The 17,404-nt window shown below is 39.5% G+C and overlaps 1 protein-coding gene across 5 annotated transcripts in view; it reads left to right on the top strand.

Moving 5' to 3' along the window:
* Window positions 1–17,404, top strand: part of GMPS (guanine monophosphate synthase) — a 34,798-nt gene that overhangs the window by 497 nt on the left and 16,897 nt on the right. For 2 of the 5 annotated variants that reach the window (XR_003252174.1, XM_026057714.1), the window contains exons 2-6: window positions 6,123–6,304; window positions 10,112–10,226; window positions 11,916–12,013; window positions 13,625–13,728; window positions 17,121–17,314. Coding sequence is in view for 4 of the 5 variants with exons in the window: in XM_026057714.1 (XP_025913499.1) it covers window positions 6,123–6,304; window positions 10,112–10,226; window positions 11,916–12,013; window positions 13,625–13,728; window positions 17,121–17,314 (693 nt within the window). In the remaining variant the exon portion in view is untranslated. Of the gene's footprint in view, window positions 1–6,122; window positions 6,305–10,111; window positions 10,884–11,915; window positions 12,014–12,512; window positions 13,345–13,624; window positions 13,729–17,120; window positions 17,315–17,404 lie in introns of those variants that run through there. The other 3 variants (XM_026057716.1, XM_026057715.1, XM_026057717.1) reach the window with 3 other exon arrangements.

Raw genomic sequence — 17,404 nt, 5'->3', positions numbered from 1 at the left:
GCGGGCGGCGCCGAGCGGGGCCTGCGCCCGCACCGGCGGTGCTGCTGCCCCCTGCGCTCGGGGCGCGCCGTGCATCGCCGCGAGGAGCCTCGGAAGCGAGGGGTAGGGGGCTTCTGTACGGCAGCGCTGCCGTGTTCCGGGAAGAGCTCCTTTGCCTTTTGAAGTGCTTGTTTGCCTCTTGCCCCTTCTTCCACCGGGCTTCGTGCTCTGAAGAGTTACTGAGTAGCTCCGGTTTTGTTTGTTGTAGCACTTCGTGTTTTTTTTTTTTTTTTTTTAACTAACAAGAAAACAAGCACAATTGTCCTAAGTAAATTTCTTTAATTTCACAATCTTGGATTTGATAGCATTTAAAAGAATGTTGGCTCATGGTGTCTCTGAGTCCACATGGGCAGCGGTCTGTTCAGGGCTCTTCTGCCTGTATATCCTGTGGATTTTCAGCATAACAGCTGAAATATGGTTCCCTTGGGACGTAGTGGGTAAGAGCAGCACCTTTCCTAATAGTTAAGCACAGTATTTTGGCGTTACGCTGTAATATGAACTATAAATTATTCAGCCAACTTTAAAGAAAAGTTAGTTTACTTAACTGCTGCAGAAGGCAACACATTTCCACATGAGAGGCTGGCTGGAACTGGAATAAGCCCTTCCTGACTAGCTGAATCCACACAAGGGATGCACTACTTTTTTTTCCTCCTGACCCCCGGGGATCACGTTGCTTGCTCTACTTCTCTGCTTATCCGGTTTACAGTGGCAAAAGAGATTTATATCGGTGTGCTAAAGGCAGCGCAGCTTTTGCACTACCGAGTGAGAAAAGAACTTGTACGTGTTTCTGAAGTAGAAGTCTTTTCTTGATTAAAGAAATGTGAATTCTGAACAGAAATTCTGTAAGTTCTCTCAGGCTATTTCTGTAGTCGGACAAAAGCATTGCTTTAGACTTGTTATCCAGTTTGAAGTAAAACATGACTTTGACCTTTGTTTAGGTGCTTAGTTGGTCACAATTAAAGTTCTCTAACACACGTTTTCCTGGCGTAGAGGAATTCTTTCGTGACTGGGATTTTCTTGATGGCCCCTGCTTCTCAAGGGTTGTAAAAGCTAATTGACTCTGGGTGTTAGGCTGCAGAGTTGATCTTCCTCTTCCTGTGAGAAAATAGTTTGTGTGTAATGAGAATGGTTAATATACAGGGCCAGATCCAACTAATCCAGCAGCATCAGATAACTGCTACAGTCCCATTAGCCATTGTAAATCTGCATGCAGTTTATATATGTTAAAGTTCATTTGAGATAACAGATGGGATGGTTTGATTTTTTTTCTTTTTCTTTTTTATAGCTATCTTAAGGATGTCCTGAATCTGAAGCAGTTACTTTTGTTACACTCAGTAAAAATATGAATAAGTGTTCTTATACCTGCTTAATTTTAATACCACAGGGAAACAATTAAACTCTCATAAAACCTGTGCAGGTTTGAAAATGTCAGATGAGAACTCCCAGTTTAGGCTTGTCTAAGTTGTTAGTGTCAATGAATGCTCTGGGGGTGAAGGCTTGGACAGAGGGGCCCCTGCTATAAACTGAGCTGCTGCTGGGCACTTCTGAGTATTCTAAGATATGACTCTTCTTGTATATTAATGTATTTTATAAATTGAATTAATGAAAATCTTACAGGTGTGTAGGTGTATAAAATGTTGAAAAACTCATTGATTCTGCAAAAGTGGGCTGTTACAAACTTGCAAAACTTAGTTTAAAGTACTTCCTAGGTAAACCAAAAAATAAGATATGCTATGTCCTTAACTGGTAATTCAAGTCTGATGGCAGGTCTCATACCACAGTTAATTACAGAACTGATGTATTTTTTTTATGAAACTAAAAACAACATCAGTGATGGAAGCTTTTCTTTTCCCCCTAATGTTACTAAGTAGTAAAGCTCAAATGAAAGATCAAGACTGAACCTTAACTTCACAGTGCAGTTACAAGTGGTAATATAGTGTAGATATGATGTAATTCTGAACCTCATTTCAGATCCCCAGCATTCAGTGTTTGTGCTGTCTGAGAAACACCGGGCAAATGAAAGTCAGGAGATGACATTATTTTGTTAGTGTAATTGGTTTATTTGGTTCATCAGTCATAGATAAAGTGGAAATCTTTCACATGTGAGGTGGTTTTTGATGCAACTCTTATGATATAAATTAGCTGAATATAGACTTTCTTCCCTTTCTCTATAAGGATATTTAAGTCCCACTCTATATTCCTTAGTCCTCATTTTCTCAGGAAATCGGAATGTATGCTGTGTGTGTCTACTGTGTCCTTATGTTTGAACCACGTTGGCCAGTTTTCAAACCAGGTTTGATGGTTCTCAAAAGCGGTAATTTCTACAGGTTTTTGTGAAAACAGACAGCTACGGAGATGACAAGGCACCCTAGTTGTACCCTTATTGAGGGAAAATGAGCTTTTATTAGAAATCAGTTTCCAACGGTGAGGAGTCTCTGGTCTCCATAAATTCTATTATTGTTGGAACGGCTTGTTATCTGGTATCGTCTTCGCCTTTCTCCTGGGCTGCATAAGGTATACAAATGCATAAACTAAACTGACGTGTTGGCTGCGCGTTAACAGCATCTGTTTCTTTATTTTATTAAATAAAGTTTCCTTATTAAATTTGTATTTGAAATCTCTAGTCTTGGACCTGTGCCTTTAAGTAAATAAAGCCAGATCCTGTCTTGACTTACTGCCTTTCTCCTTCCTCTTTTTCCGTGTGATTTATGGTAACATTTCTACTCAGTGTCGAACTTCCTTACAGTTTTGCTTGAACTCAGAATCGAGGCATGAAAACTTTAAGCCTGAGGCTTTTTGTTAGTCGCAGGAAGACTGCACGTGGCATCCGTCGCCTGTCGCGGTGCGAAGGGGCACGCGGAGCCTGGTGGGGACGGGCATGCCTCGGGACTGGACAGGAATCCCTCTGCGACAAGGCGGCCTGCGCTGAGCCTTGAGGTGGGCGCTCGTTTGGGCGAACGCTGGGGACGCATTGCCCGGCTGTCTCTGGGACCGCAAGTGGCATCCTATGTAGCAGCGGGAGCAAATGACTGCAGCCTGTAGTTTACTCTGAGCCCACCTCTGAGGGACCCTGGGTCCTTAGGCCCCTGGTTGTATGAGGTTTTTTCCTGGTAAGACACATTCCCTGTAAGTAGATCTGCATTGCTCAAGCAATGCAGTGCTTTTACTGGATTTTAGCCCGAATGCCCTTAGCATCATCTGATGAAAAACCTGAGCTATGATTAGGCACTGACTTTTGTATTTTGGGAGGGGAAAATGAACTCCCAGCAAAACACTGGCTATGATCTATTACTTGAAGCCTTAAACAGTCATCTTTCAGATCCATGTAACTGATTGAAAAGTAATTCTCCTAATATTAATACAGCTATCTGTAAAAGAGTTTCTCAGATCATCATGCAAAATGATTCTATACTGTACGTAAAAGTGGAGAAACCATAAGAGCTCAGCAAAAGGGTAGAGATGCTGCTGTGTGGAAGCTGTCAGCCGGCTTTGGTGGAGTTGAGAGCTGATGTTTGGATTAACTGTAATGCAGAGGTTTGTCAGGTTTGTTCTTGTGATAAAGGGATGTACGTTAATGCACTGTTCTCGCGGAGCAGAACTGCAAAAGGTGCAATTTCAAGTGAGATGCAGACCTGCTGTACCTTCTTATGCAGTGTTTCTCAAATGCAAAGCAAACATAGTTCTGAGCTCTTTTTGTTTTCATATGTATGTCTCTTCTCACAGCTTCTGCTTGGAACCACTAACTGCATACAATTGCTCAAAGCAGCCTTGATCCTTCAGGGTGGGGACTGGAAACAAGATTTATTTATTAGATACAGATATAAACGCTTGGTCATTGGTCCAGATGAACTGATGCCAACAATAGTTTGGTTTTATTCTTGGCTTTATTATTATAAAATGTAAAAGCTACATTTACAAAGTTGTACTTTTTACGCTTTGTGCAGGTTCTTAAGGGTGGTCTACAGCCTGGGAAATGCTAGGTTATGATGTGTGAGTATCACTGCTTACACAGTATATCTGAAGGAGATTGCTTGCATCCAACTGGTGTCTTGCCAGTAGACACCAGTAGAGGTAGACAATAATAGGCACTAAACTGAGAAGACTAGAACTTTGTCCCTGCATGTTAGGAGCTACAAAGCACTCTGAAACAATCTATCTTAAGGCTTTTAAGACAAAATAGCACCATAGGGAATAGTGTTTGCCACAAGGCGGGGTCAGGAAAGAACACGGATGTCAGTCTTTATTGCAAGAACTTAGGATAATTTAGAAATTGTTAGATGAAAATGCACAGAATTGCTCTAAAAGTGAACCTTTCCTTCCACTGGAAAGGAAATATGCTCTAGCGATCTTCCATCTGACCTGGGCGTTTGAAGGGCAGTTGCTTTAGTTTTCTGTTGAGAGGTCTGTTCTGCCCTAATGCTGGTCCTTCTTGTTACAGAACCCAAGACTGGAAAGTCAGTGAAAGCTGCTTGTCAGCCGCTTGGTTACCATTTTAAGAAAAGAAGTTTGAGTAACTGCCTCTAAACTGGATTTAAGCTTCTGAGTGATTTAGCACTCTTTTCCTCTTATGCCCTTCTGTTTAGGTAGAAAAACTTTATGGTTCTACATTTTCTAGTTAGTGTAAGCTTTGGAAGTTTTCAAAGTGTTTTCTTCCTTTGGCTAATTCAAAGACAGTTGTCTCCGAGATCTATTGTCTCACAGTAACTGAGGCAGAAAATTCAAAGACAGCCTTTGCTCTATGTTTGTTGGGAAGAGTCTGCCCCAGCGTGGTGATGCTTTCTGTCCAGAATGACCTGTGCTTAATTTTTATGTAATTATCTGACCCATATCAAAATGCCACGGTGTGCTGCAGGCAGCGTCAGCTTTCCTTAGTAACCCGGCAGCAGGAGCGGCAGCCTCCTCTCCGAGCCGTGCGCTGAGGACAGCGTTGCCTGGTACAAACGTGACTTCTCGGTTGCATCAAATTGTAAAGCAATTCGAACATGCCACATCTAAAACATTAAATGGTCGTAAGCATAAAAATGTTTTTCGAGGTAGTGTTGCCAAAATAAAACCCTTCCCAGTTTTCCTTTCTCCAAATCTAAATTGGCAAAGAAACAGTGCAAGTGATAGGTCAAGAAAAACAGCCTCCAAAGTAAGTAATTTCATTAGCAGTACTTCTTTCTTTTTTCTTTTTTTTTTTTTTTTTCCTGGCACTCACTCTCTGGTGTCTTACAATGTGGTCGAGTTCACATTCTTCCGTGCAGATTCCTCGATAAGGGCACTACCTTGGAGCAGCCACCTGTTTTCACAGTTTCTTTTTAAGAAACGAGAAACGTGTCCATGCCTTTTCTAGCCCTCTTTCAAATCTAGCTGAAGAGTTGGCCAGCCAATTCAAAAATGATGGGGGTCGAAGAGCACCATCACTTGAACTTCTTTTGAAGGGAATCTGGTTGAAGTAACCTCAGAAACAAAATGGATGTGCAATCAGTTTGAGTACTGTATTCAAAAGATGTTTTAAAATTATTTTAGCAGCTACATTTGTTCCGAGTTTCTCCTTTTCTCCAGGTGGTAATTTCAAGTGAAAGTTCAGAGTATGAGGCAATGTGATAGGGGAAAAACATGTATTTCTGCTGACTCTGGATTGTCCCTCTTTGCTTAAGATAAAGGCACATGCTTTTAATTATCACGTTGTGTGCGAGGCTTTGTATGAAACTGTGGAACGTAAAAAGCAGGAGTGGCTGCACTGGTGAACAGAGCATATTGCTGCTTGTTAGTGGAAAGCTCTGCCTTAACATGCATGTTCTTTTGTGTGGCCTAATCTGGACCAGGTCTGTGTTTTGGGGGGATGTCACGTTTGTGTGGCTGCTCGGGAGGGATGTGCTACGTTAATGCATAGGCACCAGTGCTTGTACTGAGCTTTATAAACTTGAAGATTTCTTTGTCTGAAGGTTTCTCTGTGACTCTTTTTCATTTTAATCATAAAATAAAGCATTTGTACCCTTAACAAGATTTGCAGTTGTTAGTAATTTAAAGGGATTTGCCTTAAACTTCCCATTCTGCAGTGTGTTACCATAAGATGCTTATGTAAGTAATGTTCACAGCTGGAGAACGCTGGAGGAGAGCTCAAGGATGGCCAGCACCACTACGAGGGAGCTGTAGTAATACTCGACGCGGGGGCGCAGTATGGAAAAGTCATAGACCGTCGAGTGCGCGAGCTGTTCGTTCAGTCCGAGATCTTCCCGTTGGAAACGCCAGCCTTTGCAATCAGAGAACAAGGGTTTCGGTAGGTTACTTTGTGTGTATGTGTATGTTCTGGGTTTTTTTCCTTATTTCAGCATAACAGTATCTATGGATGCCAGTAACTGTGTTAAATGCTTTTTTTTATGTGCGGTATTTTTATTATAATGATGCTAGTACTTGTATCTTTAGCATGTTCACAGAAATACTTGAGTGTTGCTGGGGAAACTATTGGCAACGAAATTTATTTTGTATATTTGCTTCTTGCCTTGATGTCGTTTTAATCATTTTCTTTTGTAAATATAATTTTAAGAGGTCACTTTCTAAATATATGTCTACAAAGATTTAATGATCACACTGCTTTATCTGTTACACTAAGGTAGTTGTTCATCTGGAAGACAAGTCTTGTGGGTTTTAAATTAAAAAAAAAAAAAAAGGGCACTTTTATATCTCCAGAAAAATTAAATGTTTAAGTAATTTTATGGATTTGCATACCAGAGACATTATGATATTTTATGCCTACCTGTTTCTGGGAAGCAAGCTTAAAAAAAAACAACAAAAAAAGCACCCTGCTATTCATTGTTTGCAGCAAGAAAAGGTCTTCCAGTTATTTAGTGCTTTGTATTTTTTTTCTTTTCTTGTTTTATTAGGCTTACCAAGGTATGCCTCTGTGTGTAAGGAAAATAAATGCCCTGAAGTCTGCAAAGCATCGTAGACCTTACTTGTCAGTTCAGTAAAACTCTAGCAATACACTGCATGTGTGCTCCTTGCTTCCGTGTCAGACAACAGCTAGTACAATGTTTTTTTGTAGAATTGTGTTTTTGTAATCATTGATTACTAGTAAACCAGGAAATGGTATGTTTTAACGAGTCAAACAGGAACTTACTGAGCTCTTCTGAAAACATAGATAACATAGAAAACCCAGGAACTCCTGAATCTCAGGTAGCTGTTGTACGAAGAATTTCCCTTTCAGAAACGGTCTGAAAAATAACTTTCTTCTGTTAGGTTTTGTTTATAGTTCTCCCACAATCAGGTCTTTAAAAGGTGCACGTATTACTGCTTAAGAATTCCTACCTCTACCGTTTGTTGGTTTCGATGCGTGCAGCACAGTGCTGATGACACAGATGCGCGCACTGTATCAACGTCGGGTTGTGGTGGGAAGATTTTATCTCTTTATTTAGAGCTGAAGGTTTCTCCAGAAGTTCTCGATTAAAACTGTTGGACTTGTCGTTCAAATAATTGCTCTCTAAAATGTGGCAAAGCACTTTCATTCAAAAGGTCATTTTTCAAGGCTAAGATAATGATTTCAGCTTATCAGTTATCCAGATCGGTCAATAAGCTTTGTAACCACAGTCTCAATCAGTCATTTGCATCTAGGAAAGATCAACAAATATTGAAACTAGACATCTGGTGCCCTTATTTAGTGACCTTTGTAGAAATGAGTTAATGGTTTTACTGCAACATCTTGCGTGTTCCACATGTCATCAGAGCAGCCTGGTTTCCATGTTGCAACTCTTGGCATCTAGGATTAAAACTGAATAGGCCTAGAAGCTGCGCTGTGGTCTGTGCTAAGGTCTGAGATGCGCAGAAAGATTAAAACTTTTGCTAAGTTGTATTTATATGTTGTATTTAAAAAAAAAAAAACTTCTTAATTTCTACAGATACAATCTCTAGTGACAAGTTTCACCTAAATTTGATGTAAATGTTAGCAATTTCCACAAGGTGCCCAATTTTGAACAAAGGAGATTGTTTGGTTGTGGGGTCAGGTGGCGTTATTCTGTGAATTCTGACACAATTCTGAATTTTAACGTGAATCCTGAGGTTTGTATGTCAATGAATGTATTTTACTGTAGCTGTTTTGACATGGTTCCTGATGTGCACTTAAGCTATTTTAAATAGGCTTTCCAAAGTTAGTTTAGATAGTTTTGGAAGTGGTTTAAGCTAAACCAGAAAAAAGCATATTCATATTGAAGCAAGAACGTATGCGAGAAGCTATTTTTTTTTTAAGTTTTGCAATAAAGCTTTCAGAATCTGTATCTCATAGTACTGAAATTTCTCATGTGGACAGTTGAAAAGATGCAGGTTACGCTTGGGCAGTTATTCTTCCCCCCCAATATCTTTTCTGTAATACTCGGGTAGGTTGGATAACCTTTGTGTATCCCGTGGAATACAGTATCCTGTGGTGCAGAAAAAGCAAGTTTTAAGCCAGTCCTCTTTTATAGGACAGTGTCTAATTATTTTGTCTTCTACAGCCTGAAAGATTTATAAGATGTGGCTTCATTTCCTTTATTTAACTTTAAATAATGTTCTGTACATATGGCACTTAATTCCATATACAGAAGCATTTGCCTATTAGAAGCAATAATAACTACAGGCCTTAAGATTTTTAAGACTCTTTCTAGCAGCTTCTGAGTTTAAGAAAATCATCATGTGTCTCTATGGCTTTTAACAGAATTGACCATACGTGTACAACAGGTTTAGTTGTTAGGGTAAAGATTGGATGTAAAATACACTTCTGTCAAAGGTGTATTTATTCTGAAGTTCATCTGTAGATTCAGATATGAGGAAATAAATGCTGTCTTTCTGCAGCTGTAAACCACTGCACTCCGAGAGACTCTCGGAGGGATGCTTCCCTCTGGTCCTCTGCCTTTTCCCCCAATTTGGAATGAGGTATAGTTGTACTGAGCAGCAAACACAGCCCTAACAACCAGACTCCCTCCTACCGCAACCCGAACCAGCATGGCCGGCGGCGGCGGCGGCTGCTAAAGATCGGGAGGAGTCGCCCCCCAGCAGCAGCCGCCCCAGCCCCTCCGCGGCACGTGCGAGCGGGTGAGCGGGGAGGTGGGCAGCCTTGCGCGGCGACGGCAAAACGAGATCCAACCATGTGCCGGCGAGTGCAGGTGCCTCCCGTGGCCGCGGTTAAGAGATGGTTTTCTGTACATGGGCTTGTTACGCCATGATTACATTCTGCCAGTGTTAACGGATGTAAGCGCATGGCCCGTTTCTGTTGGTTAAAAATAATAAAAAAATCTTTTGTCAGTACTTGCATGACAGGCACTTTAAATAATGCTGGAAAAAGTTTTATTAGATCCATTGGGCCCATTCTCCCTCCCCCCATTTTGCATTTCTCACTTTGAATAATGGATTTACTGTTCTCCGTGAAATAAACAGTACACTAGTCCAAGGTCTGGTACACTAATGTTCAATCCTGGGCCTAGGCCAAAAGGCATTGCTGAACTAACCAATACTTCTGCAGTTCAGTATCTTGCAAATCATCATGATTTGCAAATGCTGTCTCTTCCCCTTTGAAAAGATGCAAACTTCTGTCATAGCATGAAGTATTAATTTCAAACCTTAAGTGCTTGCATAAATTGGGCTTTCAAGTCACAAGCTATGGCCAGTGCCATCTCGCTTTGTAATCAACACAAATTAGGGGCCATTTTCTCAACAGGTCTAGAAATTCAGGAACCTGCTTTTGAAAGCGTCTTTCCTCCAGGTGGTACAGACCTCATGAAGTGTCTGTATATAAATATATGTATATGTATATGTGTGTATGCATATATATATATATATATATTTAAAAAAAGCTAAGAGTCTGCATTCTGTACTAGCCATCGCACTTCTCACATAGCCAACACCTGGCTAGGAGTTTAAAATGAAGTTGCATTTTAAGATGGCTTATATTTGACTTTGGTTAAACTGATGAAATACTTCTCTAGCAAGTTGCTGTTTTTTAACCAGTTGTAGCATAGCAAAGTTAGAACACTTTTGATGTCAGTGTTTAATAAAATAAAATGTTTTTAAGGTAAACAATATGTTTGAATTCATTTTTTTAATAATCTTTTTTCTGCAGAGCTATCATCATATCTGGAGGACCAAACTCTGTATATGCAGAAGATGCACCGTGGTTCGACCCAGCAATATTTACAATAGGAAAACCGGTTCTTGGAATTTGCTATGGCATGCAGGTGCTGTTTAGAGATATGTTTGCCTGCGGGAGTCTTTTAGGTCTTCTTTGTTGTATTAGCTAAAGTTAAACTGCTGAAGTTTCAGATACAACTGCTGCAGATACAAATGCAACTGCTTGCTTTTCAGATATATACAGTATGCCATATATGTAAAGGTATTTTTAAGTGCTAATGGGTGAACAGGGCATACTGTATAGTCTCTTCTTGGTTCTGCCATATAAACAGCATAAAAATTATATTCTCTGTTTAATTGCTGCTAATTTGGAGTAACACTGTGCCTTTTTTTGTCACACTAAATGTACTGTGGCACTTGTTCACTAGTTCTTTCTACTTGGTATTGGGAAATGTTCCCCTCATGTAAACAAATGAAATAGTTTGTCCCTTTGTTTTTCAAGTGTAGAATGTTTCTAACATAGTTCTTAACAGCTCTTCAAAAAAAAAAAACCACTTACAATTGGCTGGTGACCCTGTAGTGATACAGTAGATCCAAGCTGAGTGAAAAAGCAGACTTTCAGAGGAACAAGGGACAGATGAGATGCATGACTTCTACTTGTGCTTTTGTTTGTTTGCTGTTTTTTGTTTTTTCCCCAGGGTTAGCAATTTACTAGGCCTTCAGAGGTGCTGAATAGTGGTGGAAAAACTTCTTTAGCAAGTCTGGTAATTATGGAAACAATGTTGGCACTGATTGTTCTAAAGGGAAACGTGTGCTGTATTAAAATGGAACTGCCTTAAATTGTGCAGCAAATCAAAAGCCACCCTACTTAGCTTAAGCAGGGTAGCTCCTCAAGCCTGGCTTTGCAGAAACGAATCAAATGTGTGCATTAACAAACTGCTACTTCATTATAAAAGATTGAAATCTGTCCAGCACAGTAAATATTATTCTAGATCTAGTTTGGCAGTATTTCTTAAATTTCTGAAACTTAAAGCAGTAGGAAGGAGAAACTCTAAAAAGGTTTAAGTTATCAATTATATTTGTAAGGAAAAATTCCTTTACACTTTTGAAATCTAAAATGCAGATACTTCACCTTGTGGTTTGGAGTTGGGTTTTAGAAAGAAATAATCTGGTTGAGAATTGTTCTACTCTGGTTAAGCAAGGATTAGGTAAGAGTCTCTGTGGTCAATAGTGCTAATATAATGCTAAGAAAAAGAGACTGATGCTTTCAACTTGTTCTCCAGAGCTAAGTAGCCAGATTTTGAGGAGTTTGTCCTATCCAAGGGCACTTAACTATAGTACAGATAAATCTTTTTTTTTTTTGCTCAGCAGCTGGCCTATTTTTATGACAACTGACCCTAGATACTCAGCTGATTTGCAGAGTGCCCATTTATAAGTGCAAATACATGTACATAATTGAATATGCATAATTTTGCAAAACTCTACCTATTGCCTACTGTTCCCAATTTGTTATTCATTGCCTGCAGCAGTGGTTGTCAGCTACGCTGACAGAAGACCAGCAGAAGAGAATGAGCTTAATAATGCAGAACAATGATTAATTTTTAAGAGAACTCTTACCATTTTGCAAAATGTAGTACTAAATGAGTATAATCATGAAAAAACTAACTTGATATTTATTGGAGAACAAGATCTGTTGTCATAGCCATTAGGTTAATGAGATAGGGAGACAGAGATTAAAGATTAAAGTGATACTAAATTGTGTGGTGCTTTTTCATGTAATGTTTTTGTTTTGACAGATGATGAATAAGGTATTTGGAGGTACTGTGCACAAAAAAAGTGTTAGAGAAGATGGAGTGTTCAGCATTACTCTGGATAACACATGTTCACTGTTCAGGTATATGGATACTTTAAATAACCAAAACAATATTGGAAATACCATTCTGGAATTGGTGGCTGCATGAGCAAAAGCTTATTTTAAAGAAAACAATGAAATTGCACCCACACTCATCTGATAATTTCTAATAAAACCTTTACAGCTGTGTTCATGAATAGGCAAGTTACATATTTAAACAAGTATTTGGGCATATCTGCTCAGTTGACTAGAAATGCAGATATATTTGTTTGGAATATAGCATAAATCCTATATTTCAAAATAAGAAGTGTTTAGTGAGACACCATTAGGTGTACTGCAGTACATGAATCTCTGTGTTAAGGAAGTTCTTGCATCATTCTGCTGTGCAGTGGGTTACTTTTGTATTGACTGATGCCTGTCCAAATCTTTGAAAGGTAATAGAAAATCTGAAACCATTAAGAAGTCTATTGCCTACCTTTAATATTGCTTTGTGATGTTCTATAAAGCCAAAATTAGATTTTTCTTTTTTTTTTTTTGGTAGTTTGCCAATGCCTCTTAAGTTCCTTGTAGTAATCCTAACGGTTTACTCGTACCTGGAGTTCCAATTTAAATGACTTTTTCCAGTGGAGCTATTGTAGAACTTTATACCCTTCCCTCAAGTACCCAGAATTGTCCTGAAGATATCTACTTTTGCTTAAGAAAACTTCACCTCATTGAAAGAGAAGTGTGGGCTACTATTTTTCTTTCCTCTCACCCTAAATTTCAAAAAGGGTATACTTTAATGCTGGGGTGTTAGAAGAACCTTCTTAATTCAGATAAATTATGCATCCTACATGATAGATCTATTGTAGAAGAACTTATGCAACTTCCAGTGAAGAAGTCTAAGTTGAAGAGATGACTGTTCCTAGGAAGGAAATCCTGCATGTTTTTAAAATGGGCTTGACAGATTGGAATGCTCTTTTGCTGGGAACCCTGGGGCATCTGTTGGAAGTCTATAAAGCAGTTACCTGAGTTCTGGAACATACCTTCACAAAAAAATATATGCTTTAGCACTAGATGAGGTATTTGATATTGGAAGTAGATGGATTTTTTTTCTGGTATTGCTTTGCAAAGTGTCATGTATTTATTTACAGTAGGAGATCATCTGCTCATCTGTTCTTAATCTATTAAAATTCCTTTACCTGAAGATATTCCTACTCCAGAGTGCCTGGTTTTATCATGGCTTGACAAACCTATTTCTTGGAATAGCACTTCCAAACCTTTTTTGTAGCTGGACCTTATTACTGTCATTGTCACTATGTCTCTTCCTCTCTCCAGGCTGTTGGCTCTGTTGGAATGGAGACTGGCCTAAAAAAGGAAACGGAGCTTATTAGGTTGGGCTGTGTTCTACTTACAGTGGCACATCTCCCTACAAAAATGTGTCTCTCCAATTGGGAATGAGCACCTAGAACAATCGTCAGTTGAAACCGATACATAATTCAGTGAGAATCACAGAGGTTGAGGAGTGCTGGGAAAATTTCAGTATAGTTTGTCACTTTTATAGTGCATGATACAGTATTGCCTATTTAAATCTGACCACAAGTAGTTAGATCTTTGGGTTTTTGTTGTTGTTGTTGTTGTTTTTAATTGATTCTAGTTTTTAATTTTGTGTAGGGGCCTTCAGAAGGAAGAGCTTGTCCTCCTCACTCATGGAGATAGTGTGGATAAAGTAGCTGATGGATTCAAAGTTGTTGCGCAGTCTGGGAATATTATAGCAGGTATTTATTTTATACTGAGACTGTCCCTTGATAGTATTTGTTAAAGGAAAGAGATATGGCACATGGTGCTTAATTGGAACCAAATAGGAATAGAATATTTCCATTATTTAACTGCAAAATAAATGGAACTGTTTTAAACAACTTTGTGTTCAGCATGTTATGCTGCCCTGCTAATAATGGAAAGAGTGAAATTGATATGAAAAGGAATGGTTTTATTTTAAATTAGTTGCTTAAGAAAAACTTAACTTGATTTTTATGCTTTTTCTACTATTTTAAAGTATGTGCATGTTGTTTCTCTTAGGAATAAAATAGTCCATGTGTGCTTTAGAGTTGCATTGCATGAACATTCAACTGAGCGAAAATAATTGTACTACTGAAAGTAATGTTTCAAACATTACACATTGTCACTGGAAAAAAAGTAACATAGGACCCTAGAATTCAGTTTTTGAAAGCTACTCAAGTTATTGAACTCCAACAGGGTCCTTTAGTCATCTGGCCTTTCCTAGGACATAGGAGAAGTAGAGAAACCTTAAGTTGACTGAGCCACTTCATAAGATCTTAGGCTACTTATCTGGTTTATTTTAAATCTTTTGAAAAAAGACTAAGATTGAGACCAATATTTTACAGACTGCTCTTAAACCAGACATGAAGCTAGTTTGAGTAAAAACTTGCTTTTAAACATATTTAAAGGTACTTTTATTATTACAGAAAGATTATTTTCAAACTATTGTTAAGATTAAACAGAGCATTTGTTGTATTCTGACTTGTCTTCAAAGGGATCTAAAACTCTTGTCTGTTCAGGTCATTCTATAAACTGTTTTGCTAAATAAAGCTTGTTGTACCCAGTATGAAAGCTCCACCAACCCTTTTATACCTTTACCTCTGCCTTGTGTAGGCATTCGGAAATATAATTGTAGCTTTCCCATCTCTAACACTTTGCTGTGCCGTAACCTTTGGCTCTTACAGAAGCCTGTGGATCCTTGTGCCTTAGTAACTGAAGGACTACAAGTAGGGTGAGAGCCAAACTTCAGTAATGCGAATAGTGAGACAGTGTACCTGGGAGTCTAACACAGGTCAGGAGTATTGGACAGTTTTCCTGCTATTTTGGTTTTTTTTAAACCACAGTCTGACTGACACTTTAGTGCAAGATGCAAAGACCATTAGAGATGGGAGAGGTAGTATTCGCGCACAGATGTATTCCTGTAGTTATACTGGTATAGTTAGTGTGTTAAACCAGTGCAACCCTTTTAACAGGGATGCAGTGTGGCTAGTTTGCATACAAAACGAGCTTTTTAACAGGTAATTGCCTGTGCTAGGACTTATCAATACAGTTATTTTGAATGGTATGCATTTTACCAAAATACTGATAGTAGGACAACATTAGGTGTTAACCTGGCTGTAGGGTTGTATGAGGTGTGATGCGGTGAGGAAAGGATGACTGTAATTATTCCTTTCTTGTTTTCAAAATGTTTTCCTAGGATGTCTGAGTGTTTTTCTTGGTTCCTGAGAGTTCTTATGTCCTAGTTAGGAATGAGGTTACTGTTACATCATTTAAACCAATATCTTCAATTTTGGTTGGTGATCTGTGCCAAAAATGCAGCAGAAAAAATTATGCAAAAAAGTTCACTTTGCTGTTGCCTGTCACAGTTGTACTGAAAAAGCTGCAGACAAACTGCGTATAATGTGCATTTATGTTAATTGTATTAAAAGGGCAACTTTAATGTTTTCTACTTAAAAAAAAAAAAAAAAAAACCTTCAGGTACAAGGAGCTTTAGTGTGGAAGTTGGATGACAAATGCAGTATCAGATTTTCTGAACTTCTCAGCTCTGCTAGTATTGTAACAAGAAAAAATGTTCTAATTCTGTTACGGTATCTATCACTTACTGAGAACAAATGAATTGTTGGTTTTGGTGAACGACTACAGGAGTGTATTCCTAGTGACACTTCTGAAATGATGTTTTAACCACCTTTGTTTTCGAATTTTTTGAGGTGATACAGTTTTAAAAGTAAAGCTTAGTGGATTTGAGGTAGATGTTTCTGGCCTCTAATACCACCTGTTTGGATTTTGATGTAATTTTTCCTATGTTGTCCTTTTGTTCTTAAAATCTTTTTATTTCATGAAAAAGCTAGTTGATGGCTAAATGGGAATAAAATTCTTGACTTGACTGCAGCTGAATATTGCCCCCCCATCAATCTCTCTCCTTATGCAAAAAGAGTATATTATGAATCAGTAATAATTTAGTACTTGCAAAGAAAAAAAGCATCAGAAAAGGGTTTTTAAAATAACCACTCAGTCTTAGAAGAACAAGTAGTTAAGAGTATGTCAGCTATGAACTAAGTGTGAGCAGTTGCCATGCTTATGGCCAGAACGAATTACGGATTTTCCTGCTGTGTTACTATTGAGAAGCCGTCCTAAATCCGGACATCAAAGAGCCCGGGAATACAGCCAGGTGTAAATATAAATACGGTATCGAGTCCCAGCTTGGTGCGGCACTTGCTCCATTCGCCTGGCGTACGCTCTGGTTCCGCACAGCGGCACGCTCGAGTTCAGGTCGGACAGACGGCTGCAAGACCGAGGCCCGGCAGCCGAAGACGGCAAGGTCCCGCTGCGCGAGTTAGGAGGGGGCAGGCAGCGCTGCGGGCAGGAGGCAGGAGCCGCCGACGCTGCCCTCCAGCTGCACCGTGCTGGGGCCGCCTCCTGTGGCTGCGCGAGCGAAGGTAACCAGCACCCGCGAAGCGGTGCGGAGCAGCCCGCCAAGCGGCCGCGGCTGCGGTGCCCCACGGCACCCCGGCTCGGGGCTGCCGGGCTCCGGCTAGCTGCCGGCAGGCCGTGGCTCTCTGCGCTGGCTGCTGCGCGGCTCCAGCAGCTGCCGCCTCTGGAAACGCTTTCTCTGCTCCCTTCAGAGGAGAATCAAGCAAGGTAGATGAAGTCACCAGTTGTTCGGATACTGCTGCTTTTGAGAGGATTTTGCTTGCCAGTTGTTTCTCCACCCTAAATGAGATAGCAGTCTGAAATGGGTAACCTGTTTTTGGTTTCTTTTTTTTCCTCACTGGAAAGGAGTGGATAAGGAGCATTTTTGTGGCCAGAAACATGGTAGAATTGCACAATTTTGTAAACAAGCCCTCAATTTATAATACATGCTACAATTAAGTGTAAATATCTTAACTGAGTAAAAGGATTGTCTTAGATATCTCTGAGAATCTTGAATATATCCAGAACATTATTAAGCTACTGAAGGATAATTTGGGGTCTGTTCTTTAAAGCTTATATTATGAATTAATCTGCCACTTTGGTACTGAGTATACAAGAGAAAAAGTATATGCTTGGTTTATTTAGATATATATTTCACTTCCAATTTATTTGTAATGCTCATTTCCTTGCACCTATGAAGGTATAGCAAATGAATCTAAAAAGCTTTATGGAGCACAGTTCCATCCTGAAGTTAGCCTTACGGTGAATGGAAAAATGATCCTGAAGAACTTTCTCTATGATATTGCTGGATGCAGTGGTACCTTTACAGTGGAAAATAGAGAACTTCAGTGTATTCAAGATATTAAAGAGAAAGTGGGCTCATCAAAAGTCCTGGTAAGTCTATTGAATGGAAGCTGAAAAGTTGGTTGCAAAAGTCTAGCAGAAATGCTGACGCTCACAGTTACTCTGGTCAATCTGAAAAGT

The sequence above is a fragment of the Apteryx rowi genome, unplaced genomic scaffold, assembly GCF_003343035.1.
Source record: "Apteryx rowi isolate R43461 unplaced genomic scaffold, aptRow1 scaffold_140, whole genome shotgun sequence".
Classification (NCBI taxonomy): Eukaryota; Metazoa; Chordata; class Aves; order Apterygiformes; family Apterygidae; genus Apteryx; species Apteryx rowi.
Note: the sequence above shows the minus strand (reverse complement) of the source record. Positions and strands in the feature narration are given on the sequence as shown.